The 26,495-nt window shown below is 33.5% G+C and overlaps 4 protein-coding genes across 9 annotated transcripts; 3 read left to right on the top strand and 1 right to left on the bottom strand.

Annotated features, from left to right (window-relative positions):
• The first annotated feature begins 1,515 nt into the window (after positions 1-1,515).
• Positions 1,516-8,064, top strand: LOC114420997. Of its 2 annotated transcripts, XM_028386736.1 has the most exons (14): positions 1,517-1,897; positions 1,990-2,616; positions 2,705-2,829; positions 2,910-3,030; positions 3,112-3,210; positions 3,322-3,621; positions 3,740-3,847; positions 3,955-4,026; positions 4,206-4,292; positions 5,686-5,757; positions 5,900-5,989; positions 6,222-6,329; positions 6,861-6,929; positions 7,482-8,064. In XM_028386736.1, exons 1-14 carry the CDS (start codon positions 1,682-1,684, stop codon positions 7,554-7,556), a joined length of 2,169 nt encoding a protein of 722 aa, XP_028242537.1. In that variant the 5' UTR covers positions 1,517-1,681; the 3' UTR covers positions 7,557-8,064. The 2 variants fall into 2 exon arrangements, with proteins under 2 accessions (XP_028242538.1, XP_028242537.1); XM_028386737.1 differs by lacking the exons at positions 5,686-5,757; positions 5,900-5,989; positions 6,222-6,329; positions 6,861-6,929; positions 7,482-8,064 and adding an exon at positions 4,468-5,376 and having other exon boundaries at positions 1,516-1,897.
• Positions 8,065-9,394: 1,330 nt separating this feature from the next.
• LOC114423008 (tetraspanin-10-like) lies at positions 9,395-13,494 on the top strand. Of its 4 annotated transcripts, XM_028389595.1 has the most exons (11): positions 9,395-9,945; positions 10,542-10,654; positions 10,755-10,809; positions 10,916-10,971; positions 11,931-11,978; positions 12,186-12,234; positions 12,320-12,403; positions 12,493-12,560; positions 12,695-12,820; positions 12,914-12,989; positions 13,164-13,428. In XM_028389595.1, the coding sequence occupies exons 1-11, from the start codon at positions 9,892-9,894 to the stop codon at positions 13,227-13,229; spliced, it is 795 nt and encodes a 264-aa protein (XP_028245396.1). In that variant the 5' UTR covers positions 9,395-9,891; the 3' UTR covers positions 13,230-13,428. The 4 variants fall into 4 exon arrangements, with proteins under 4 accessions (XP_028245396.1, XP_028245397.1, XP_028245398.1 ...); XM_028389596.1 differs by lacking the exon at positions 12,914-12,989 and having other exon boundaries at positions 12,695-12,859; positions 13,164-13,494; XM_028389597.1 differs by lacking the exons at positions 12,914-12,989; positions 13,164-13,428 and having other exon boundaries at positions 12,674-12,775.
• Positions 13,495-14,099: 605 nt separating this feature from the next.
• On the top strand, positions 14,100-18,323 carry LOC114420996 (probable DEAD-box ATP-dependent RNA helicase 48). Its single transcript, XM_028386735.1, has 10 exons — positions 14,100-14,889; positions 15,280-15,386; positions 15,623-15,678; positions 15,762-15,986; positions 16,179-16,385; positions 16,496-16,582; positions 16,787-16,882; positions 16,956-17,171; positions 17,445-17,627; positions 17,807-18,323. Exons 1-10 carry the CDS (start codon positions 14,174-14,176, stop codon positions 18,035-18,037), a joined length of 2,124 nt encoding a protein of 707 aa, XP_028242536.1. The 5' UTR covers positions 14,100-14,173; the 3' UTR covers positions 18,038-18,323.
• A 2,061-nt stretch (positions 18,324-20,384) lies between these two features.
• On the bottom strand, positions 20,385-25,628 carry LOC114422957. 2 transcript variants are annotated; one of them, XM_028389526.1, is made up of 10 exons: positions 25,468-25,628; positions 25,295-25,403; positions 25,083-25,210; positions 24,801-24,940; positions 24,619-24,687; positions 24,229-24,367; positions 23,847-23,909; positions 23,712-23,755; positions 22,972-23,073; positions 20,385-22,891 (listed from the first exon to the last, which is right to left on the bottom strand). In XM_028389526.1, the coding sequence occupies exons 1-9, from the start codon at positions 25,556-25,558 to the stop codon at positions 22,987-22,989; spliced, it is 870 nt and encodes a 289-aa protein (XP_028245327.1). In that variant the 5' UTR covers positions 25,559-25,628; the 3' UTR covers positions 20,385-22,891; positions 22,972-22,986. The 2 variants fall into 2 exon arrangements, with proteins under 2 accessions (XP_028245327.1, XP_028245328.1); XM_028389527.1 differs by having other exon boundaries at positions 25,295-25,397; positions 25,468-25,585.
• Between the last annotated feature and the right edge of the window lie 867 nt (positions 25,629-26,495).

The following is a 26,495-nucleotide window of genomic DNA, read 5'->3' as shown; positions in this document are numbered from 1 at the left end:
TAAAAATTATTAAAGAAAATAGTTTTAGGATCTTACTAACTACTATATCTATTTCACTCGTCCACCTAATAATTTTTAATTATGTTATTTCATCTAATTATTTAATTCTTTTGTCTCCGATACTAATAACAGTAAAAAATTATTTGATAAACATATGTATCTTCATTGGCCATCTCCTAATTTAAAATATTGGGTGTTTAAAAATAACATTACTATTGTTACAGAATGAAATGATCGAAAATTCAATATCTTACACTATTTTTTTATATTTAAAAAATTATTTAAGAAATAAAAAAATTGTTGGTGGGGTCCTCACTCTCCTCAATGACTCAATTAGACATATATAATATTTGACACAAATATAACTTTAGTTTCTTATTTAAATTTTTTATTTTAGTTTCATCTTTAATTTTTAAAAAATTAACTTAGCCCTAGTGTATTTGTTATACTAAGTTGGCCCTCTCATTAGTTGACCACACTATTTTGATCATCTTGGTGGCATGCAAATTGTGGGAGATGCCATATCATTTGAATATTTGCTGTGTCAACACATCATTAGTGAAAGAAATTGATAGAAAGATGACTGGGTGAAACATTTTAAATTTAGAAGACAGAATTAAAATAAAAAATTATACGATAAACCAAAAATATATTTTAGCATGAATATTTATCTCTTTTGTCATTTATATGTACATTTTACACTATAACATGGTAACTAACTATTTTTTTTTATATTCACAAAAAAATATTTTTATTTTACATTGTTTTATATATTTTTTGAGGGATTTTTTATATACTTCATATTTTTAATTTTCATATTTTTCAACTTTTATTATCTTTATCTCTAAGTTAAATTTTATTATTTTTAAAGTATTAATAATTAAAATTATCTTATAATTATATTCAGTACAACTAACTGAAAAATTAGTTAGAAGTTCAAAGTTTAAAATTAGTTATTAGCCAAAAACTAAAAAACTACTTTATCAAATTATGTGTTTAGTAAAATTAGTTATTGAAATGGATAAAAAATTTTAAATAAAAAAATAATGATTTATTTTAAAAAAAGTAATTAGAAAATTAAATAAATATACTGAGGATAAAAATAAAAAATATAAAAATTAAAAGTTATTCTTGAAAAATATTAATTTAAGTAATATTTTAAAAAATACTGAAAAAAACTCTATATTAAATAGTCAAATAATTTTCAAGCTAATAAAAAAATTAAAAAATAACCAAAATATTTTATCCAACATAACCTACCTCACAATTCAAATAATTCATTATAAATATAAAATATAATTTATATATTAAAGTATTTATTTATCATAAATTTTAATCATAAAAAATAAATATTTTTCCTATACGATGCACGTAATAAAATATTAATTGTACATTAAATATGGAATAAAATTTCATACTTAATTAGCATTGATTTTATTTATTTTTTAGATATCGGAGTATTTAATTATTCATCAACCAGATTAATTTAAAAGAGAGGGAAGAAGGCTCGTCACAAGTTGTGGGGATAACCCTTTGTTCCGTTGTCTCCATTTATCCAAACCCAAGGTTTCACTCTCTCACTCTCCACCACTGTCCGTGACTCTGGGAAGACATCTCAAATTTGATGAAAATAATAATAACATAATTAACAATAGCTGTAAACTGAAATTCAGAGGAAAAAATGGGGTCTCTTCCTCTCACCAGTAGTAAACCCTGGTTTTCACCAGAAAAAACAACAAGAAGAAGAGCCATTTCTCTGAATCAGAGAGTGAAGGTCTTCGCCTCACGATCACGAAATGAAGGAGAAAAAGAACCACCTAAACTCGACAGCCACGACCTCATGGAACTCAAATTCGGTCGGTTACTCGGAGAGGACCCCAAGCTCACCCTTGCCAAGGTATAACAATTTTTCATATAGTAATAGCTTTGTTTTATATGTTTATATTTTAATCTTGTAATTGATTCCATACGCCATTGTTATGCTTTTAGATAATGGGAAGAAAGGTCAATCCTGATGCTTCTTATCTTGATATTGAGAAAGCCTTTTATAAGAACAAGGGTAAAATTGTGGAAGTGGAGGAAGTTCCATTTGAAGGCTCTAAGGGAGGGAGCTCATCAAGGAAATTTGATGACCTGGGTTTGGTTCGTCCTGTTCCTGCTAAGGGGATGAAATTTAAATCCGATAATAACAAACCTGCATTGGAGATTAAGAAACCCGTTCGAGCGGATAATAAGGAGGTGGGTGTTAGGAAGAGTAGTGTTCCCCATGTTATTCTCAGGAAGCCGGCCGCGCTTAAAGATGACAGCGATGGGGACACGTTGACGTCGAGGTTGAGAATGAGGCCAAATCTGTCGCTGAAAATGCAGGATGAGCAAGTCAAGGCCCGGTTTAGTGACATGACCCTGTTGAGGAAGCCTGAAGCGGCAATCCAAGAGCCTTCTTCTAGTGTGGACGACCAAGGGAACTATGACGGTGAGTTGAAGATGTGGAACGGAGAGTTAAGTGATGAAATTGGTGGCTTTACCTTGTTGGAACGGCCACACAAACCAAGTGGTGAAAAAGAGGAGAGTGGTGAACGAGAAATGTTAGAAGTGAATGTCATGATCCCAAATGATGTAGGTGCCAATCTTTGTGCTAGTTGCAATGTAGAATTTAGTAACGTAAGGCTGGTTCTTATAACTAATTTTGTGCTTGATTAATTAGGGATTGGAGCAACATGAGGAGAGACAGCTGGAGTTCCATGAGGAGTCGACTGATTTAGGTCAGTTGTCAGATGATTCTAGAGTGGAGTTGTCCGTGGAAGCTGCGCTACAGGCAAAGCCAAAAAGGTATATGAAAATAGTTTTATGGTTTAGTTTATGGTTGCAATTCCAGTTTTAGTTCATTGCTTGAATGTATTTTTTTATAGACTAGATCAATATGTGAAACAAGCCTCAAAATTGGTTGGAGAAGAGGGTGCTTCCCTTAATATTGGAGCTCGCACAAACAAGGATGATTTAGGGAAAGTTGTTGATATGTCAGATTTCCAGGTCAGATTATATGTGGGTTATAAGAGTTATTTATCTATTTTCCCAACTTTATATTAACCTTGGTGCCTTTTAATTTTGTAGGAAAGCGAAGATGCTGATTGGACCAGGGCACAAGATTTGATTAAGACTGGAGATAGAGAAGATGTGGAACTAGTAAGCTGCAATACCAAAGGGTTCATTGTAAGTAATTAGAAAGTGGTATGAAGGACTTTCATTTGTAAATAAAAAAATAGTTTCTTAGTCATCAATATTTTTTTTATTGTTTCTGAACTAAATTAAACCATTTTACAGGTTTCTTTTGGTTCCTTGGTAGGATTTCTGCCATACCGTAATCTGGCTTCCAAGTGGAAATTCTTAGCTTTTGAGTCATGGTTAAAACAGAAGGGCTTAGATCCATCAATATACAAGCAAAACTCAGGCACTATTACAAGTTTTGATGCTGAAATTAAGAATCTGTCTCCTGATTCTCCTCCATCTCTGGAGATTGATGGTAAAGTTGAAGATAGAATTTCACCAGATATGAAATTGGAAGATCTTCTAAGGATTTATGACCAAGAGAAACTTAAGTTCTTATCTTCATTTGTTGGGCAGGTTTGGTATTCAAAACATAAATGCACTGCCAAAATATATTCCTTTAGTTTTACCATAAAAGATGGAACTTGAATATTATTGATCTTAACATTAAACATATATACCTTGTGTTTTGCAGAAAATTAAAACAAATGTGTTAGTAGCAGACAGAAAAATGAGAAAGCTCATATTCTCTCTAAGACCGAAAGAGAAGGAAGAATTAGTTGAGAAGAAGAGAAATCTCATGGTAAATACTTTAGTAACAATAACATTTCTTGAATTAGCATGGAGCTTGTGCTGTTGATTGAATACAACAAAGTGGTCTTCAGATTTGTTTTCTGTTTCTTGCCACAGGCTAAACTTCAAGTTGGGGATATAGTAAAATGTCGTGTCCAGAAAATTGCTTACTTTGGGATTTTTGTTGAGGTATATACGGCATTTAATATCACTATGTCAGTATTATGGAGTTCAGTTTTACAAACATATCTATGCTTGTGACTTTGTATTGAGCTAAGCACCTGGATGCCCTTTGCCCTTTCATGGAATCAGAGTTCAGAGTGGTGGTAAAAAATTCTCAATATTGATGTTGTTACTTATTAATGAAGGTTGAAGAAGTCTCTGCATTAATTCATCAGTCTGAATTATCGTGGGATGCCACTTTGAACCCAGCATCATATTTTCAGATTGGTCAGGTATCTTCCTTCTTGACAGTGTGACAAATTAATAAATTGGAAAATAGTTTTCAACCACTAAATAATTAATAATGATGTGAGCCACAACAAACTTTTTTACTTTTTTTTCTTTCTATTATTTGTTTGTCTTCCATGTTTGTTACTTCACCGTCTATTTTCAATGCTTTCAATGTAGATGATGTCATGAATAAACTGTCCAAAAGCATAAGTTGTTGGGTGAACGTACACGGATGATTTGCATCTGTCTGCAAACCATTAATTAGTAGGTGGTACAAAAGAAGAAATAAAAGAGAAAGCAAGGGATATGCACCTCCCATGAGCATGGAATGGGTGGGCAATGGGAATGATATTAGTTTACACGTGGCTGATAATGGCAAGGAGAAGAGGGAGCGAGTGGCTTGGGCAATGATGAGTTTGTTATGTGATAAAATATACCAGTAGTGGGAAGGGTAGGATGGAGGTAGGAAAAGAGTGCACAGTAGAATTGGGAGGGAGAACAGCCAAAGTCTTGGTCATCATTTTCTTTATTCATTTCTAGTACTTAATCTTTCCTGTATTTCTCTTATATTGAGTAATTTCACTGGCATATTCTCTTCTGATATCAGTGATTTTGCCTAGTGCACCACACATCTATATCTCCCTTTCTTGTGTTCTGGTCAGTTTCAGTATCTAATATTCCACCTCATGCAAGAGCCCTTTAAGCTTGAAGCATGTTCACATTGCACATGTCTGCCCTACCTTGTACTGAAATGTATCTTTAATTTAGAAAAATAAAGGCAACAAGGATTGGACTATTGACCACGCGATTGTAGAGGCTTTGATACCATGTCATGAACCAACGCAAAGCAAGTTACATTTTTCCAAGCATAAAAGGGGTTTATTCAAAAAAGCAAATGAATTATCAATTTTATGCGGAGTAGAAATTGCTATTGCAGTGTTCTCCCCTGAACACAAGCTTTTTCCTTTTGGCCTCCCAAGTATTGATGTTGTTGCGGCCAAATTTCTTTAACAAGAGCCTAAATCAAATATTGACAAACCAAATAATGTCCAAGGAAGTAGCTCATCTAATGAAATCGGTGACATTGATGGGCTAAATAAACAATTATCTAATAGATGGATAGCCCATCAATGTCACCAATTTTATTAGATGAGCTATACTTCCTTGGACATTATTTGCTTTGGCAACATTTGATTTAGGCTCTTGTTGAAGAAATTTGGCCACAATAACATCAATATTTGGGTGGCCTAAAGAAAAAAGCTTGTGTCCTGGGGGATAGAACTAGATGAGTGGTTTTATATCTAATAGATGGAATTGATCAAGTACCCATCATGATATTTGAAGTCTTTATATATTACGACTTTGTATTTATTTTTAAGCTTACTTTTGTTCCAGGTTCTGGAGGCAAAAGTTCACCAAATAAACTTTGCTCTTGAGCGCATATTTTTATCATTGAAGGAGGTCATGGTAACTTGTTTATGCTGTTATTTACTTTTCCAAGTTTTTCCTTTCAATAGGGGAGAATAGTGATTATTTTGACCAAGTCCACTTAGATTAAGCGGTGTTTATGCACTTTGTGATTTAACAACTCATTATCTTCTTATGACAGCCTGATCCATTAATGAATTCCTTAGAGGCTATAGTTGGGGATCATGACCCCTTAGATGGAAGACTGAAAGCAGCTCAAACAGATGTAGAGGTAATCTTTATATGATAAAGTAGAAGTCACTCTAAGTACCTACAAAAATTATAAAAAATATACCCATTATATTGATTGAATAATTGCATTGCTGTTAGACTTTATTGCTCAATAGTTTAGAAGCCGATTTTACCCATACAGTGAAGCATTAAGTATTTGTGTTTATTTTATTGTCCAGTTGTATTATTGGTTTGACATGACTAATCATCAAATTATGCTCATTTTTGGACAGTGGCCAGAAGTGGATTCCCTTGTCGAAGAATTGCAAAAGATTGAGGGAGTCCAGTCTGTTTCAAAAGGCCGTTTTTTCAGAAGCCCTGGATTAGCTCCAACTTTTCAGGTATGAACACAGTGACACATATTCAACCTCTGCATAATGTTCTTTATTGTTTGCTTGAATGAAGTATTAGCTCAGTGTTTGTTCTGTCAGAACTCATCATAAGTTACAATTTGCATTATGGATTTTGCATGTTGTTTGTGAAAGGCTAATCAAGGTTCAAATTAATCAACTGACATAGAATTTTCTTATGGTTGCCTTGTAACTTCTTTAGTTGAAAATATAATAATGCGGACTACTATTCAGCTAGAAGATTGTTCTGCCAAAAACAAACCCCACTTGGTTTCCTTTTTCATTTTCCTTTGATTATGTGATTGCTTGTTCTTGTTTTGAGCAGCCGCTGCCAGTTTACTAGTCATTCCTGTATACACAGAAAAACTTAGTTCTCCTAAACCTCTTTTTATTTTTTTATCAATGCTAATATGGATCTTACCAGCTTTGTTTTTGCTTATCATTTATTTCCCGACACAATTTAATAATTATTAGCAAACTCGCGTTCTTGATTTATCAGTATGGAAACCAAATTTGTTCCAGGTTTATATGGCATCCATCTTTGAGGATCAGTATAAGTTACTTGCTCGATCTGGAAACAAAATACAAGAGGTAATGTTATAGATTCTGTTTTAATTTCTAGCTAAACAGGTAATGTTGTATCATTCAAAAATGTCTTCCCTTCCACTAGTATTTTTTTTTCTTCAGTCACTCAAGATGATTTTTCTTAAAGTTATGTATGTATACTTGATAAAATTGCTTTGGGACATGTCATTTTCCTCAGCGTCTACAAAAGCTTGCAAACAGTTGCTTTTGATTGTTCCATAGAATACACTATTGTATTCTAGTTTGCAAACCAACGTAACCTTTCTTTTTCACTTCCATTCAAACCATGATTTAACTTTTTTAAGAACCAAAATCTTGTTCAAATACAACTTATGGTTTTGTCCAATGTTCAAATGCAACCTAACTATGGTCTCACCCCACCAAACAACGGATTTGCATATTTGTATTATTTTGTATATGCTTTTGGTGGTCTTTTTTTTTTTTCTTTTTCTTTCTTTTATTCATATTCTAAATGTAGGTGGATCACTTGTGGAAATCACATATGGTCATACCCATTCACAGTATAATCTAACCCTAATAATAAATCATTTTGGGCAGGTGATTGTTCAAACCTCTTTAGATAAAGAAAGGATGAAGTCAGCTGTTATGACATGTGCAAACAGAGTAGAATAATTGTGGTTGGTGACATGACAGTAAGCCTATTGTTGATTGCTTTTTTGGTGATTGTACATTCTTTCGGGGAGTGCAGGCTGCAATATAAGGAGTTTTTCAAGCTAATTTATACATGAGGATTGGTGGGAGGATCAAATTTTTCTTTCTTTGTAAAAAATTAGTAATAAAGGCATATTTCTAACTTCTGGGGAGACGTGTTGGGGGTGAGAGGAGGGGTTGCATATAAAGAACATGTTCTTAGTCAACATATAAAGGACAAGTAGAAAAAACTCGAATCCTTGCTCTTGGATCAAGTGATGCCATTTCTTGTTTGCCACTTTGCCTTGTCCACTGCGACCGCTGAGAAATTGTTGATCATTGTGGTTGGTTAATATAAGCTTATTAGACAGATTTATTTAAAAAAGTTGATGAATTTCCTAGCGAGTTGTTAAACAAAATAGTCAGTGTTAAATAAGTTGACTCTATTTATTTAAATGATGGATGCTGAGTATTGTAGTTTTGATTGCAATGGACCTCTCTTATGGGTAATTTCCTGTGAATGGATAGCAATGAGCAGCAAAATGGATAATTATATTATTAATATTTTTATTATAAGTTTTAATATATATATATATATTAAAGATGCGACCCATGTTACATCATTTATAGGTTAAATTATTTGGCCTATATAGTTTCATGATACATGTCTTTTTAATTCTTATAGTTTGAAAGTGATTTTTTTAATCGTTATAGTTTATATTTTAATTTTTTTTAGTCCTTATATTTAAAAGTGGGTTTTTTAATCTTTATAGTTTGTATTTTAATTTTTTTTAGTTCTTATAGTTTGAAAGTATTTTTTTAGTTTTTATAATTTATAAAGTATAGGGACTAAAATAGAATTAAAAGAATTTAAAAAATCACTTTCAAATTAGATTATAATAGAAATAAAATGTAAACGATGAGGACTAAAAAATCACTTTCAAACTATTGAGACTAAAAGATACAAATCGTGAAACTATAGAGACCAAATGACTAATTAAATTCAAATTTAAAAGATTAAACTTAAATTTAAAAAGATATATGACTTTTTTACAACATAAAGACTAAAAGATATATGATTTTTATAATTAATTGTATTTGATAGTATTATGTATATTTTGATGGTAAGAATTAAAAGAGAATTAAAATATAAAGTATAGGAATTAAAAAGATCACTTTTAAATTATAGGGTAAGAATTAAAAAAATCACTTTTAAATTACTAACAAATAATTAAAACATAAATTATAAGGACTAAAAGAGAATTAAAATATGAATTATAGAAATTAAAAAAACTACTTTCAAATTTTAAAGACTAAAAATATACAAATCGTAAAATCATAAAGATCAAATGAGTAATTAAACTCAAATTTAAAAGACATATATGATTTTTTTTATAATAATTTAGGAAATCAAATGTCACCTAAGTTTAAGAAAGAGAAAGTCTCCATCCAGCTATTAAAAAAAAGAAAAAAAGGGAATCTATAAAAATCTTATAATTACTTCATTTCAAGAAAACAAGTAAAAATTCAAATCCGTAAGATGATTCATGATGGGATGAGTGTATTTGGTAAGGTACTTTAGTGGCTTATAAGCTATTTTAACGGGTTCATAAGTTTGATCTCTTATTTCACTTAGTTCACCCTTGAGATTAAAAAATGTTTTTTTTTTCACTATTGTCCAACTTACAAAATTATCCTCGTCAGAACAATGCTTTTGTTACTACTTTTTTTTTTTTTAGAGAATTGTTACTACTTTTGTTACTAGTTAAAAAAATTGGATTATCCCATAAAAAGAATGAATCAGATATGCAGTTTGTTGATGTTCTCTAGGTTAAGCAACAAATATTTCCAACAGCCTGTGTTTACGTTGTACTGGGAATATGTGACCACAAGTTTGAACCCTCCATAATTAAAGACAGCTTTCATTTCTTTTCATTTTTAATATTTTTTTTTCCAAAAAAAAAAAAGAGACAGCTTTCTTTGGTTTGAGATACTGTTACGCTCGAGTGTGCGTAGCATTGGGTATCGTGTCGTAAGATGTTGGATTTCTTAGCGTACACCGTGCGGCGCATCTTCATCAAACATAATGCACTCGCTTCTCCATTATGCTTCATCATCATCATCATCATCATCATGTCAAACTGAAACTGAAACCTTAACCCTTATATCCCATTCGCTTCTCTTTTATTTTATTTTATTTTGTTTCCAGAACTGGTAGAAACAAAACGGAATTCTTTTGAATAAAGTAAATGTTTTAAAGTTAAACCCAGAAGAATATTCATTCAGACACTTCAAGTTTTCCCCTCCGCGGAACAAAATGGGGATGGGAACTAGCACCTTTGTTACTAGATGGATCAACTTTCTCACCATGGTAATGCTGTTTCCTTAGTTTCTACTCTCTTTTTTTTTCATTTCAATTTTTGGGTTTGTTTGTTCCATTTTCCTCTTGCTTTCACTTTTATCTACTGTCTTGTGTTCACGTGCTTTTTGCTGTTGTTCTTGCATACCCCACTTCAGTTTTCACTTGAACGTATTCCAAAGATACGATTTTTAGTATCCAACTTTACTTGCTGTTATCAGTTACCACTTTCTTTCCCTAGCTGTTTATTTTGTGTGCTAAAGGTGAAAACAGAAGATAAGAACTGGGACTTGAGGGTGTGTTTGATTTCTATTTTCAAAAACTCTATTTCGTTTTCAAAATGTAACTAAATGAGGTTGCTCAGACAACTGATGGAGGGTGATGCACGGTACACAGTAGAGTGTGGAATTGAGGGAGACCGTTTCTGATATTTTTTTTAAAATACTTGTTTTTTAAACAATTTTCAAAAGTTAATAGATTTTATATGAGAATCTGATTGTTGAGTAGCATGGAAATGCTGTAGAAAACAGTTTTCAAAAGATTTTATATGAAAATATTTTTTTTAATGCTGTGATTGTTGATGCTGTTTTCATGTTCTCCTTGTGCAGCTTTTGGCCATTGTTGTGATAATATTTGGAGTGTGGATGAGCACTCATCATGATGGCTGCCGAAAGTCTCTCACTGTGCCTGTAATAGGCCTCGGAGCAGTTATTTTCTTAATGTCAGCCTTGCATTGTTTATGATTTTGATGCATTTTTTTCTTTCCTTTTAAATATTTTCTGCTAGTGTGTTGTCTTCTATCACATTTCTGTGTTGTGCAGATCTGTAGTTGGCTTTTTGGGTGCCCTGAAAAACAACTCCATACTATTATGGATTGTATCCTTATTCCTTATTTGATGCATTATTTTTAAGATGGCTAAATCAGATAAAGAAAGAAAGAAAATTTGGATTCTGGGTATCATCCTTGACACTGTACTTGCAGTATCTGATCACGTTGTTCTTTGTCTTGGTGGGAATCCTGGTCTTCACAGTATTGGTGTAAGTATGCAGATTGGTTGACAATGCAAATCCTTTCACATTATCATTTGTTTTCTTTGTAAATGCAAACTGTCTCTGCCATGTTTTTGTTTAGAGTCTTATATACTGGTTATGAAAAGAAGTCTGATAGAGTCTGACCTCAGCATTTGCATTAACAAACCTTAGCATATTCGTAGTTCTGTTTTCTTTGCTTTGTTGGTCTGTTCATTAAGCCAATTAGGAGTTTATGTGGCTGCTCTGTTTATTGAAATTGCTACCTTCGTGTTCCATGGTATAAAATGAGTCCTCATATTATCTTTCTGCAGCAAGTAGTTGCTATTTACTAGTAGTATCATTTGAAATTACTAATTTGGAATAAGAAATTGGTAAAAACATGTAAAGCTCAGACAATACCTTTTCTGCTTATGATATTTTGTTTTAAATAAGGTATGTTGAATGAATTTTTATAACTAAAATACATCAGAACATGCACTCAGAACACGGCAAGTTAAAAAACTGATGCTCTAGCAGCTATGTTTCCGGATGATTTGATATTTTAAGATGGGTATCCTTGTTCTGTTCCTCTCAGTAGCATGAGTTACGTTTCAAAACTAAGTATTCATCTTTAATATGCTTCACTGCCTCCTTTTATTTGGTTGTCAATTAAATAGAACCACATGCTATTAAAACTCCAAATTGAGTTCCTCCAGTCATTTACCTCTGATGCAAAGGAAAAATGAGCCCAGAACTTGTTATGAATTGTGGAGGAACGGTAATGTCAATTGTCAAAACAGCTGAACTAATTAAACATACAATCTCTCTTTACTTTTTTTTTTAATATCTATGTTATCATGTTAAAAAGAGGTGAATTTATAGTTTATCAGATTCATTGCTATTATTTTTATCATCCAATCAATAATCAACTTCTTTGTTTTTGGATACTCATTTCAATCTTATGTAATCTTCTGCCATTATTTCAGGTTCATCGTGACTAACAATGGATCGGGTCATAGTGTTACTGGCCTGAGGTAATTAGTCTAGTATTTCATTTATGTAGACATTACTATGGTCCTTGATATTTGAAATGGTGACAATTCCATGATATATAAAGTGCCTCACATTGCGTATGACTGCTTGGCTATAAGAGGATGAATGTCTGTTTAATTCTTTTTTCTTATTCTAGTTCTTGACAACATGGTGTGATCTAATGAATGACAGCCTTTTTGTCTGCTTAGGTATAAGGAATACCAACTTCAAGATTTTAGTTCTTTGTTTCTCAAAGAGGTAACACTTTTGTCAACATGGAGAACTGTTGGTGCACAGTAACTCTTCAACGTCCAAAAGCTTGAAGTTTTTCTTTTTGTTTTAGTTAAACAATTCTCGTAACTGGGAAAGGTTGAAGGTTTGTCTTGTCAAATCTGAAGACTGCAATAACCTATCCAAAAAATATAAGGTACAACAACGATTACACAATCAGCTAAATTATCTGTTATACACACAAAAAAAAACTGTGATTTATCCCTTTCCAATCTTCTTATTCAGACTCTTAAACAATATAAATCAGCTAAATTATCACCAATTGAAGCTGGCTGCTGCCGACCTCCTTCCCAGTAGGTTCTATTCTCTGGTTTCTCGTTTATAACAGCTACCCAAATGCATTTCAGTTGAGTATGTTTTATGTTTTCAGATAAGAAATCAGTGCACATGTCTGATATTGTTTAAGTTGGGGTTTTATGTAACTTAGATGTGGATATCCTGCTGTAAATGCATCCTACTATGACTTGACCTTTCATCCAGTTAGCCCAAACAATGACTGCAAGCGGTACAAGAATTCTCGAGCCATCAAATGCTATGATTGTGACTCTTGCAAGTAAGCATGCATGCCCATGCTCCATTTCTGTTTTTCTAGGTGAGTAAATTGTCTCACTGCCATTGTTTGTTTTGTCTTCAATCATGGTTCCAGGGCTGGTGTGGCACAATACATGAAAACCGAGTGGAGAGTTGTTGCAATATTTAATGTTGTTTTATTTGTTGTCTTGGTAAGACAAACAAACATTCTTGCCCTTTTTCTAAGATTACAACAATCAGAGACCCTTGTTTCAATTTATGTTTTTCAATGAATAATTGAGATTTTAAACCATAAATATGATAAAAGAAATTCTTAAGGTCATTGGTGCCTTAATTCTATCTACCTTTGTTTTGTGCATTGCCAGAGTATTATATACTTTGTGGGATGCTGTGCGAGACGAAATGCTGCCAGGAGCCATTCTAAAGCTTGAAGGGAACCTCCTCTATCTATGCACCCATCATCATATCAAATGCTTATTGAATTGTTAAAGAGGATATCAGTGTCCTCAAATTCGTGTTATTTTTAGGACCCCTTGGTGATGGATTGTGTAATCGTTGTGAACACCATGACTTGATTTGTTTTATTATTTGATCTAATGTGAATAGAAAATCCAAAATCAGCAACCTCTACACGCCACAGATTAACTTCTTGTTTGTTCGCTAAGATAATATTTGAAAATAAATCACCTTTTATCAGTTTAACGTATGTTACTGCAGCATAAAGTTAGTGTTAAGGAAATTATAAATCAGTTTCATGTATATCACCCGTAAGTTTTCACCGAGTAAGAATGGATTAAGATTTCTTAAACAAAACATGACTTGAACAATTTTACTGACTATCATACTATATTTTGTTTTGTTTATGAATAAAAAAAATACTATATTTTGTTTAGAACAAATGGAAAAAACAAAACACACATAAAAACATCGCAGGATAAAAAATGCTGAATCAAACACGCATATTTATTTATTATATTATTTTAATTATTATGAAAATTTCAGCTTATTACAAAATATATATTTTAACTATTATATAAATGTTAATTTGCACTCATAACATGATTACTATATATACATATGAGAAGCCATTTAATTATTCCAAGAGTTTCTTTTATGGTAAGAAAACAGTATAAATTTGTTAATTTGATTTAGGGTAATAAATAAATAAATTTCTCTCTCTATAATTGACATTTATGTTTAATCACGGAAGTGTAAATTATGAGTGGAATTACTGTTTGATTCAGTGATTTGAAAATATAAGTGATTTCTAACCTAAAAAAAAATGACGTTCTTATAAGTGCAAAAGAAATAAGAAGAGTTTGGTTTGGTTGCTGAAAAACTAAAACCCTTTGTTGTGGTTTTGGAGTCTCCAGCAATGTGGGGTTGGATGGTCGGGGAAGCTGGTAGGGCAGCGTGCAACTGGAACTGGGTTTCGCTCCGAAACATGGGTGGCGGTCCTCGCACCTTTCCCGGCGGCGTGAACAAGTGGAAGTGGAAGCGCATGCACGAGAAGCTCGCCAGAGACAAACAGAACAGACTCATCGAACAAGAGAAGCAGCTCTACCAAGCTCGCATTCGCTCCCACATCCGCTCCACCCTCTCCCCCGACCACCAATCCGCCGCCGCCGCCACCCACCGCCCCCTCTCCCCTAACGACCACGTCAAAGCCCTCGCCGATCGCTTCGTCAAAGAAGGCGCCGAAGACCTCTGGAACAACCACGACGGTCCCCTAACTCCGAACCCAACACCGAACCTCAATTTTGGCCCCAAACACACCAGGGGTTACCGTTCTGTTCCCGAGGTTGGGAACAGTCGTGTTGGGGCCCACAAGTATAGGTTTTGGCGAAAGGGTAGTGATGATTCTTCTTCTAGTGAGAGTGAGAGTGAAGTTGAATTGAGTGTGAAGAAGAGGGGTAGTAGTGCTTCTTTGGGGGAATATGATGTCAAGAGAGAGAGGAGGGTTGTGCCCAAGACATCTCCAGAGGTTGAGTTTATTAGGTATCAGCTTAATAAGAGGAAGTTGAGCCAGATTGAGGAACAACAGAGTCAAGAGCAACAACAAAGCAATGAAAGCATTCTAAGCAACACAAGGTTTTTCTTTGCTTGCTATAATGGATTTTTTTATATGTTTCGAATAGAAAATGGTTTTTCTTTGAGTATTTCTTGATTGATTAGCATTCACTTATAGGATGTGGGAGGGATGGTGATGAATATCGAAAAGGGTATAATAGATAGATAGATGAATGCAAGGTTTTAAATTGCCCTTGCAATTTCGTTGTGATCCTTGATGTTGTGGGAAATTACAGACTAATGTGGTTGATGCAGCCTCGATTATGGTTGCCGAGACCCCAGAAACCTTGATGTTGGAGCAGAAATTGTGGTCGTGGACCAATTTTTAAAACCTGGGATGGATATGCATGATTGGCTATTTTGTGGAACATCGGTGTAGCAATGGGTGATTTAGATGTTTTGTTTTTGTAGGTTTGACGAGTGCGGTATATCGCCACTGACGGTCAAGGCACTTTCTTCAGCTGGTTATGTTCAAATGACCCGCATACAAGAGGCTAGCCTACCTATTTGCCTTGAGGGTATGTTGTCATTTTTCTTTCAGATTGGATTTTTGCAACTCCGTTTGCCAATCCAATTTATATTTGTCATTTGTTGTTGTTGTGATTATCTCTTGTTAATCTTGCAAAAGATTTGTATTGTAAATGTTGCTGCATTTTGTTTGGATCCAGTTTCAGTCTTTTGCTTGTTAGTATGTTTCTGCTATTTGTCTAAGAAGACTATTGGATTTGATTTTGATGATTATATTGCACTGCAGGGATGGATGCTTTAGTCAAAGCTAAAACTGGCACTGGAAAAAGTGTAGCTTTTTTGGTACACCCTATTTCTTTTATGTTTAACACATTGCATTGTGTTTTGAATTTTTTTTTCTTATCAATGATGTTGAGTGCAAACAGCTTCCTGCAATTGAAACAGTTCTGAAAGCTATGAGTAGCAATACATCTCAACGGGTGCCTCCAATATATGTTCTAATTCTCTGCCCTACCAGAGAACTTGCTAGTCAAATTGCAGCTGTAGCAAAGGTTTTGCTGAAATATCATGAGACCATCGGGGTGCAGACTCTTGTTGGAGGCATACGATTTAAAGTTGACCAAAAACGCCTTGAATCAGATCCATGCCAGGTTTTGTGTTATATATAACATTATTTATGTTTCCCACTATGCGGCTTCAGGCCAAGTGCAAGGCTTTTTTTGGTGGGCAAGGGGTGGGGGGAAGAGGGGAAAAAAAGAAATGTTGCTGATTTTGTGTAATAAAATCATTACTCAAAGTAGAAACATAATGTTTTTTTGTATTTCCTGGATCAATTTTCGCAGATACTTGTTGCTACACCTGGTAGGTTGCTGGATCACATTGAGAATAAGTCTGGAATATCTCTGCGATTAATGGGCTTGCGGATGCTTGTACTTGATGAAGCTGACCATTTACTGGACCTAGGATTCAGAAAGGATGTAGAAAAAATTGTTGATTGTTTGCCCCGTCAGCGGCAATCTTTGCTGTTTTCTGCAACCATGCCAAAGGAGGTTAGGTTAGGTTTTTATTTTTATTTTATAATTAATTTTGAATCTCAGGTTCTTTATTCCATCAACAGTGTTACCATCAACAGTGTTACTGATTCTTAAAAAATATGCAGGTCCGTCGTGTATCTCAGCTTGTTTTGAAAAGGGAACACAAATATGTTGATACAGTTGGAATGGGTTGTGTAGAAACTCCTGTTAAGGCAAGTTACAGCAACTATTGTCATTGCCGTACTCTAAAAATTGCAAAAGTAAAATACATATTTGGTTGACTTCTAGAGCCTTTGGCTATACATTTTTTCTTGTGTGTGTGTGTGTATTTTTTTTTTAAGCTGCTTGTGTTTTAATGATTGTATAAAAAATTTCCAGTGATATGTATTAATGGTTATTCTGGTTTGTTATCACAGGTGAAGCAATCTTATCTTATTGCTCCTCATGAGTCACATTTTCAGTTGGTGCACCAAATTCTGAAGGAGCATATCTTGCAAACACCTGATTATAAGGTCAAATGCTGTTTCAGATTTCAAATTGCTTTGTTACATATTTTATGGTTTTGACCAGTAGATTTGCATGCAGGTTATTGTATTCTGTGTTACTGGGATGGTGACATCACTCATGTATAACCTTCTTCGGGAAATGAAAATGAATGTTAGGGAGATACATTCTCGAAAACCTCAGCTCTATCGAACTCGTATATCAGATGAGTTCAGGGAATCCAAACAATTGATTCTTGTCTCATCTGATGTTTCATCGCGGGGAATGAATTATCCTGATGTTACCTTAGTCATACAGGTATGCTTACATCTTTTAATGTGCTTCCACTTATGTTTTTCTGTACTTGGGATGTGTTGGAAATTTTATTTTCTTTTTTCTGTTTCTCCTTTTGGTTTGTGATGGTAAATTAATTATTACTGAAACAAAGTTCCTTATTACTAAAAGGTGGATATCTAGCCAATATTTCCATCAGGAACTACTTTTTGCCCCATGTCCCGAACATTTGTGTGGAATCCAGGTGGATATAGAGTAGACTTCACTTGTTATTAACTGTATCTGATTGGAATCCAGGTGGGAATTCCTTCTGACCGTGAACAATACATACACCGTCTTGGAAGAACAGGTCGGGAAGACAAAGAAGGGGAAGGTGTACTGTTGATTGCTCCATGGGAAGAGTATTTTTTAGATGAAATCAAGGATCTACCTCTACAAAATTTCCCCTTACCAGATATAAATCCACATACAAAGCTTAAGGTACAGTTCTTGCTGTTGTTCCAACGTCCACAAAATCTTGATTTATGCCGTGTACATAGATATTTTGATCCTCAAAATTCATTTTACCACATTAATTTTGTGCATGGGTTTGCTGTGGCCACTAGGCGCTATCTAGAATATACATAGTTACTTACAATTGTTGTCTATGACCCTTGCAGATTGAGAATTCAATGGCAAAGATTGATAATGACATCAAAGAAGCAGCTTATCATGCTTGGCTGGGCTATTATAACTCCATCAGGGAAATTGGGAGGGAAAAGACCACTATGGCTGAGCTGGCAAACCGATTTTCTGAATCAATTGGTTTACAGAGGCCTCCGGCTCTCTTCCGAAAAACTGCAATAAAAATGGGTTTGAAAGACATTCCTGGCATTAGAATTCGTAAATAGTTCAGCTGTTGGCACAGATAGGTAACGTGAGGAGATACTTGCATCCATGGGGGGCAGCATACTCAATTTTGATTTAGGACTATATATCGTTGAATTCCTTGTTTCGTGATTGTTCAATTGTTAGTGCTGAAATCCTGTATTTAATCGTAGTAAGTGATGTGTAACACCCAGGAACCATATCAAAATCGCCATCCGTTGATTATTGACTTAATTTAGAAAATAGGAAGCATGAATTTATGTTTACTTGAAATGAAATAGCATGTCTTCTCTTAAAAAAAAAAAAAAAGTCTTCTGGAGGAACCTTTTGACATGAGGCTTTAAATGCGTCTCACTGATTTTAATTTGGAGGAACCTTTTGCTTAAAACATTATCGAGACATGGGAATAGTAACTATTTTAGTCATGTCTCGATAGGTCATTCATAAGACACATCTGGCCTGTTCTACTTTGTTTACTATGATAAACTGACAGAGGTATGAATAGCAAGTGGCTGGTGAGAGGATGATAAGAGTTCTCCTGCACGTAAAACTGAAAATATTGATAATATTAAGAGTTTAATAGGCATGTACATCGGTGTAAAAATTTGTCAAATGCACCAGAAATTACTTTCAATATGATTTTTAAGCTAATTATTATTAAAGTGCAAAAATTATTTTGCTTTAATAAGATAATTATTTAATTAAAAGAAAATAATTTTTTTAATTTCCTTAGTCAATATTCAAATTTGTTCGATTAACACTATGTATGATTAAATATTTTCAAGTCACTAGTAAAACAAACTTATATTAATTATATCAAATTTTAAGATTTTACAAAATTAAAAAATCTAAACATATTTTTATAAATAAAAAAAATGTTGTGCCACTTAAATTAAATTTTTATTTTTAAGTATTTTTAATTTATTATTTTAACATTATATTTATATTCAAAAATGTTGTGCCACTTAAATTTTAAATTTTTATATTTATATTGTTCCACACGAAAACACCTTGAACTATATAACTGTTGCATATTAAACCAATGTTGGGTCCACCTTGTTAATCAGGAGTCAGATTGGTATCCCATTAGGATGCAACAAGAGACATGTAACAGCATAATATTAATCACAATCAAACTCAACCTGCAAGAATTAAAAAGCCTAAGATGTGATCATGGTGATTGAAGAAACATAAGATGGCCTTTTGAGTATTTAAGTTGTTCAAATCACGTAAATTAAGCAAGATAATCAAGCTGACTATTTAACACGAATTTAACGTAAGTATCTACTTGCTTATCAAATAACCAAGAAAGTGAGTTCAACTCGGCTCTGTTGAAATTTGAACCAATTAGACGAATATCTTCTTCTGTCCCTTTCAGTTTTTATTATGCAATTGGTCTGTTCCATTAACGAGCATTATTAAACTAGAACACTAAATATAGTTTGAAAAAAACATAAGACTGAAATATTACATAGTTTTGAGTTCAAAACTGCAATCAATTGATAAATACATACTTAAACATGGTAATACGTGTTCACGTGGAAGGGGCTCGAGTCTCGTAAAGCACAAAGTTTTGGGTTCAGCCCCAGAAAAAGAGTCACTACCTTTAGCGCTCGACAAGAGATAAAAAGATGCTCTGGAAAAAAAGGATGTTAGATTAAACATACAAGATATACCACCATGACCTTTATTTGAACATATTTTATACATGTGGGTAACGCGTAATCACTGGTAGGCTTGATTCTAACCAGTAACTTCTAAGTAGTCGGTGCAGGTTTACACACCCATCAAAGAAAAGATGGTTGAGAATGACCTTAGTTTTATTTATTAATTTATTCAATGCAAATTGAAATTCCAGCACCTATAAGTCCAGTCAATTAGAACAGGCGCCAAACCGGGCCCTCATTCATGTTGTTACAACCACAACCTTCGGTGCAAAACAACACTAAATGACGCCTAGAGAGAGAATCTAAAACATGTCAGATATAATAAGTGATATGATGTTATTAAAAGAGACACAAAGAAATACTCCTATTCCAAATTCATTGATGTTTTAGCATTCAATTTTTTTTATATATTAATTGATGTTTTCAGGTTTCAAAGCAATATTGAAACATTTTTTTCCAATTTTATCTTCTAACAAATATTGTTATCTTGAAATGTTTAATAATACATTTATTAAAATTAAGAATAAAAATAAGAATATTTTAATAAAATTATATAATTACACGAAACCTTAAGGTTGATATATATTTATATCATCACTCTATGACACAACCCATTTATCTCTTTCATCAACACAAAGGTGGTCACTAACTCTACAAGTAAATGGTGCTAGCAAGAATGCCTACAGGCAGTGAGGATAATAAATAAAAAAAATGAGATAATGAATTATTTCATTCTCTTTTGATTCCTTGTCAGGGACCCCATTCTTCAACAGTTGTTTATAATTAAGGCTATGAAGTGACTTTGAAGAGCAAGAGCAACCATACAGCTGCTTTGGCATCAATACTATACGATGATTTTGGCGTTGACTGAACGAGGTAACTAAGGAAACCTATCGAAATTGGGAAATACTTCAGCATCGCATCTGATTATCACTAATAACAGATTAGAGGCCAGGGCACATGAGGAAAGACAAAATTTGAATCGGAAAATAGGCACCAGCACTAGCTGTCATTCTAATCCGGGGACACAGTGTATATGAAAGCACGCTCAAGTCTTCACAATTATTATCACACAATTCAATTATCAAAACTCTAACGAGCGGCATATGAGACCCAATTGATAGAAAAGTCAACGGCCTCATCCTTTTTTTAAGCAGTATTTTTAGTTGGCACTCCACCAGAGTAAAAGGACCAAAGAGGACTCTTGCTTTCTTGGACAACATAATTTAATAGCTCAGTTTTTCATTCATCAGAAGCTCAAGTTTACTGCAGCAGTACCTAAATTGTAAACTCCCAGCTATTCTCAAAGCTATCTGAATCATCAGAGTGAAATAATTCCAACAAGATGACCTGAATCAAAATATGTGAACGCTAACAACTGTGCCAAAACAAGCACAATTGCATAATCCATATTCTGTTTTGTCAACTAGTTTGGACAATGGTCCACAGCAAATCCATTTATATCAATGGGCAGTTTGGCCATTTCATTAAAATTAATTTGGTTTTGGCTCTATCTTCTCTACAGCTTCCCTGACCTCATATAAAGGGACAATAAACCGTCCTGCATAAGGGAGTAAACTATAATCAGACCCTTCTCTTTACTACTGTGTTTTGGAATTTTAAGTCACTCCCAACTCACAAGACTGCAGTGATGACAGTTCAATATTCAAGGCTCTCACTTCTGATCTTAATCATTACGCTGATGATTGGCCAGCTCTCAAGTTGCTGCAAGGCCGGCAGATGGATGAGTAAAGAAATTAAGCAAAAAGAAAATAGCAGCTCTTCTCAGCAGTCCTCAATCTCATGGCATTTCTATACCAAGACACAACAGGTACCCAGCACAGAGGAGGTCCACCCAATTTATGGAGTTTCTCTACGAGATGTTCCAGGGGGTCCAAACCCGCTTCATAACTGATCAACTATCTAGCAATCTGCTGCCTATCGTGTTATACAAGTTTTTGCAGGCTTTTAGTGTAAAATATTTTAGTTTTCCATTAAAGATGTAGAGTAATACAGTTTGGGAGAATCATAGTCTAGTCTTCATAAGATAGAATTGTAATTTGATTCAATGGAAAAATAATGAAATATGTAGACTTTACCCAAAAAATGAAGTTTGATCTTGACCATTGCCAAACATAAATTATTTTTAAGAGTCTCTGACCTGTGTAATTCTCTGGTTGGGTATCTGAATAATTTCTAGGGAAAAGTATGCAAAACAGGAACTTCTGATTAAAATATGAACAAGGGAAGAAAGGAACATGAACATAATAAGGTGGCTGTAAAAAAAATGGTGACTAAATGTGACTATTTTTCTTTCATTCAATTGCCTTTTAAATGATATTAAAAACAATCTAGGTAATAAGCTTGCAAGACTTTGACAAGGTTAAAACATGGGTGAGTGGCCTATATGTAAAAAAGCAATAATAGTATATTTAATTATTTAGTCAACAAATAAAAGATAGTGCTTGTAAAAGAACTAAGGGTCCTCAAAACAAGTCAAACTAAAGTATGTTTGCACATTACTGATGAAAGTTGGCTTAATTATGCCATTAGTGACAGGAAACATGGAGCAGAATTTATGCTCTTATACAGTTTACTAAAAATATTGAAGTCAGTATTTTTGTGTGTGTTGATACTCAATTCAGATGGTCAAACAGTGTTTTTAAACAGCTACAAGATAGATGATACTCTATGGTGGGAAATGCTAGCAATGAAGGTAAACAGTAGACATATATGAATACTGACTCAATATTTGTCAACAATGAAAGCCTTAACTCACTAGGTGTGACTGGCTACATGGATTGCACCACGTAGTTGGACTTAGTTGGACTTGTAGTGGTTGATCTGATAACTATTAGTTTAGCATATGTCCATAAAATCAGAATTACAATTATGCAACAATTTTTAAGGAAAAAGAATAGAACCTTGTAGGCCCAATTTTGACATAAACATAGCAATATTTAACCAAATCAATATACAGAATTACAGATAGCAGGTGCAGGCAAACATATACAACTTTACATGTATACAATTACAATATACCAAAAAAAACCCCGAGACAATCAAGTTTCAGAATGTCACCAAAACAAGTGGACACTTATATTAATAATTCATGGCAAAAGAACATGTAAGTGAAAATAAAAAAGCAGGAAATAACCTCCGTTCTTTTTTCTAAAAAGTGGAAACCAAGCCGCATCTCTTCTTGAAAACCTGCAAACATTTCGCATAAAATATGAGAAATATGTATCTCACTTCCACATATGCCTAGTAAGTAAATAGTAAAAACTTACCATAAACCATCCTTGCTACATAATTTCAGTTCCCACTGGATCAACAGAGAAATGAAGAGAAAAAGATTTGTGGACAATAGGCTGGAACTTAGAATGCCATACCTGTTTTTCAAATTTAAAGATAACTTAGAATCTTGCTGGGCATGTTCTCAAGTTATGGTTACAGTGTTAATATTTTAGTTTTGTAAAGATAATATCTATTAAATTATATTTAAATTTTGCTCATTAAAAGTTCATCTTAATAAGTTGATATGATCAAAAAGGAAAATCTCAAATGGGTATGTTTGGGAGTGGGGTTTTGGAAGGAAAAGGAGAGGAAAAAAAATCATTTTAAATTAAGTATATAATGTTTATTAAAATAAACAAAAGATTAGGACATTACATTTATACTAATCTATCATTTTATGTCTTTTTTTTTAAATATTAAATTAGAGAATATTTATTAGAAATTAAAGGTTTACCCTCTCAAACATACCTAAAAATGACTGTGTCAAACAACAAATTAGAATTGTAATTTACCGAGAGAAAATGACAGCATGAACCCAAACAAAATTTAGAATAATATTGTTTACTAAAGGGATGCATTCAGAAACATTTTCCATTTAAAACGAGGCATGAAGATGAAATTAGAATCGGTTGCTAAAGTACAATTCACACTACTTTAGACCAATATCTGGATGGCATATAACAGCCCAAGTGCAGAAATCTAAATGTGTAAGAAACAATAAAAGGTTTCTTACATTTTTGTACTCTTTGCTGTTTATAAATATCTCAAATGCCTCAACTGCAAAAGAAATGCCATCATGAACCAGTATCAGTCAACAAGACCTTGGTGAAAGAAAATCAGATGCTACAGATCATGAGACTGAGATCACCGGATCGAAATCGAATCACAACTCCATGAGTATATTCCTTAGAGCTTGGACTCAAATTCAAACCTGGCAATATAGTAATAACCCAGTTAGGCAGTTACAAAATCAAAATTCAGTGAAAAGGATATTCTTCATACTATTATAAAGGGCAACCCAGTGCATGAGACTCCCACCTAGTGGGGTCAAGCACAGATGCTGTTTTCAAGATTTGAACTTGTGACCTCCTAGACTCCTAGTTATAGGCAGCAACCTTTCCATTGTGCCAAAGCTCACACTCATTTTTATACTATTCTTTTGTGAAAATTTTGAACTTTTGATGAGCCAACAAACTAAGTTAAGTAACAAGGGAACAATTGTATAAGTGATGGTGGAACTGTAAGCATACCATGTGTAAATTGGACTATCAAGGAAGGAGATTCCAACATCATCGATGCCAGAGAGGCTAATGCATGCTCTGCTTGGTTACCCAGTGCATCCTCATTAAATGATATCAGAAGCACAAACTCCACTCCATGGTTAAACTCCTGATATATATATATATATATATATATATTGGTAAAATCAGAAACAGGACATACCACAGATATAAAAAAAAAAGGGGCCCATGAATGTAAAATACATAAGTACAAATATCCAGAACATAGATACATTTATATCTACTTCCATTCACAATTTGAAAGAGCATAGAATTTGTAGCCCTAGGTTACAGTCATCAATGTTTGATGAACAACCCTTTAATTTATAGATCCAGAAGAGGAAAGTAACTTAGTCCAACCTCTCCTTTGCGAAATATAGAAAGCATTTCATCTGCCACTTCCGATTCATAATCCACATTAGTCAATCCCTGAAACAGAAATCAAATGAGGGCCAAGTTAAACTGTTTACACACACAGATTCCTGTGGCAATAACCGAAAAATAAAGAAACAGAGAATCGGTGTTTACATGTTGGTGCATACATGGCAGTAAGTCATTACATAGTCCTTGAGAACCTTCATGTAAAAGGGATTCTCGTAAAACTTTTCAAGATTTTCCTTCTTCTGAAACCGCATAAAGAGAGCATGCGTGTAGCGCTCAGGATTTGGAGAAGAAATGCGCCCTACAGTATAAAAAAGGTCATTCATTGGCAACAAAAACCTAACACTAGATTACAATTACATAAATGGAGATGCAGTTAAAGCAATGGAAGCTAAAGTTACGTAATTAAGGGAATGTATATGATATGAAGTATGCGGGTCCACCTAATGAAATTGCAACAACACCGCCCATTTGGTACTGCGTTGTGTACAAATAACCAAGCATGTCGTTCTCTTCCTCTTCAGATAAATCATGCTTTGCTTTGAGGAGACAAACGTGTTCCACAATTTTTCTACATGAAATTAAAACAGTCATGGAAAGGGGGGAATTCGGAAGATGAAAAATTAGAAGTAGAACAACAATGAATGACAGAGACATTTTCCTCGGGGAATCTAGGTTGTAGCTTCGGTCGTCCACGCTACAAAGAACCATCATCCTCTGATTCCTTCGTGCACTCTTGAATCGGTTCCAGTGGTGAGCTGGAACTGGAAAGAAATACGAATTAAGTGTAATGTTCGGTTAGTTGATTGAAGGAGCAAAGTGACTCACCGTGAAAAGATAGAGAGGTTTGGGGGAAACGATGAGAGATACAAATAGAAATACAAGTGCCATAGCTTGAGCATTGCATCACAAAACCCATTTTCTGCTGCTTTGCGCTCAGCTTCTTCGATAAGAGAGAGGGGTTTATCACACGACAAAAATGGGTGGACTGGGAAAAACCAACGCCTTTCATTTAAATACCACGCAAATTTTGGCGCCTTACATTTTAAGTGTACCACGCTACGCTTTCTGTTGCTGCCCTTCACTGCCATCTCTCATTCTTACAACTTGTTTACAGTTACTCAACATTCAAATTTACATTTTTTTTTTCTTTCTTTCTATGATATAATAATTTTTATTTTATATAATATTTACAATCATTTCTATTATAATTTTAGGGTCTAACTTCACTAGGAGAGCTTCTAGGAGAAAAACTTATCTAGAAGCTATATTATGAAAAAGCTTTTATTAGATTAGTTAATTATGTATTTGGATAATACTTATTTAAGTGCTTTCCTATAAGAACTTATAAAAGAAGTAGTGTTTGGATAATTTACAAAATTGCTTATAATTTTTTTATCTAAAAAAACCATCGATTTTTTTCCTTAAACCAACGGCTGATTTGATTTTTGCGTTCCACATACATCATCATGAGCATTCACAGTCTACTTTTGTTTTCATTTTTTCTTGATTTAATTACTATTTTATTTTAGTTCTTGAATTTAAAATTTACTATTTTTAGTTTCCAAAATTTAAGATTTTTATTCTGAAATGTTGAAAATTTATTTTTTAGTCTCTAGCGTAACTAGCATAATAACTTAATATTTAATGATGATTTTTAATTGTTATAAATTAATTTTTATTTTTTAACTACCTAATTAACAAAATGCTAGTATTTATGTTTTAGCCTAACTAGCATAATAAATAACTTTTTATTTTTTAACAAAATGCTAAAAAATAATCACAAAATACTAAAATCATTATTAAATATTAATTTATTACCTCAGAGACTAAAAAAACAATATCACAATTCAAGT

The sequence above is a fragment of the Glycine soja genome, chromosome 8 (genome assembly GCF_004193775.1).
Source record: "Glycine soja cultivar W05 chromosome 8, ASM419377v2, whole genome shotgun sequence".
NCBI lineage: Eukaryota > Viridiplantae > Streptophyta > Magnoliopsida > Fabales > Fabaceae > Glycine > Glycine soja.
Note: the sequence above shows the minus strand (reverse complement) of the source record. Positions and strands in the feature narration are given on the sequence as shown.

Coding starts and splice junctions, on each gene's coding strand:
- LOC114420997 (XM_028386736.1), top strand. CDS start 1,682: ATGGGGTCTCTTCCTCTCACCAGTAGTAAACCCTGGTTTTCACCAGAA. Junction 3,031..3,111: donor TTGATATGTCAGATTTCCAG/GTCAGATTATAT, acceptor TTAATTTTGTAG/GAAAGCGAAGATGCTGATTG. Junction 6,930..7,481: donor CTGGAAACAAAATACAAGAG/GTAATGTTATAG, acceptor CATTTTGGGCAG/GTGATTGTTCAAACCTCTTT.
- LOC114423008 (XM_028389595.1), top strand. CDS start 9,892: ATGGGGATGGGAACTAGCACCTTTGTTACTAGATGGATCAACTTTCTC. Junction 10,810..10,915: donor ACTCCATACTATTATGGATT/GTATCCTTATTC, acceptor CTGTACTTGCAG/TATCTGATCACGTTGTTCTT. Junction 12,821..12,913: donor TATGATTGTGACTCTTGCAA/GTAAGCATGCAT, acceptor TCATGGTTCCAG/GGCTGGTGTGGCACAATACA.
- LOC114420996 (XM_028386735.1), top strand. CDS start 14,174: ATGTGGGGTTGGATGGTCGGGGAAGCTGGTAGGGCAGCGTGCAACTGG. Junction 15,387..15,622: donor CCTACCTATTTGCCTTGAGG/GTATGTTGTCAT, acceptor ATTGCACTGCAG/GGATGGATGCTTTAGTCAAA. Junction 16,583..16,786: donor GTGTAGAAACTCCTGTTAAG/GCAAGTTACAGC, acceptor TTGTTATCACAG/GTGAAGCAATCTTATCTTAT.
- LOC114422957 (XM_028389526.1), bottom strand. CDS start 25,558: ATGGGTTTTGTGATGCAATGCTCAAGCTATGGCACTTGTATTTCTATT. Junction 25,404..25,467: donor AACCTCTCTATCTTTTCACG/GTGAGTCACTTT, acceptor ATTTCTTTCCAG/TTCCAGCTCACCACTGGAAC. Junction 24,368..24,618: donor CTATATTTCGCAAAGGAGAG/GTTGGACTAAGT, acceptor TATATATATCAG/GAGTTTAACCATGGAGTGGA.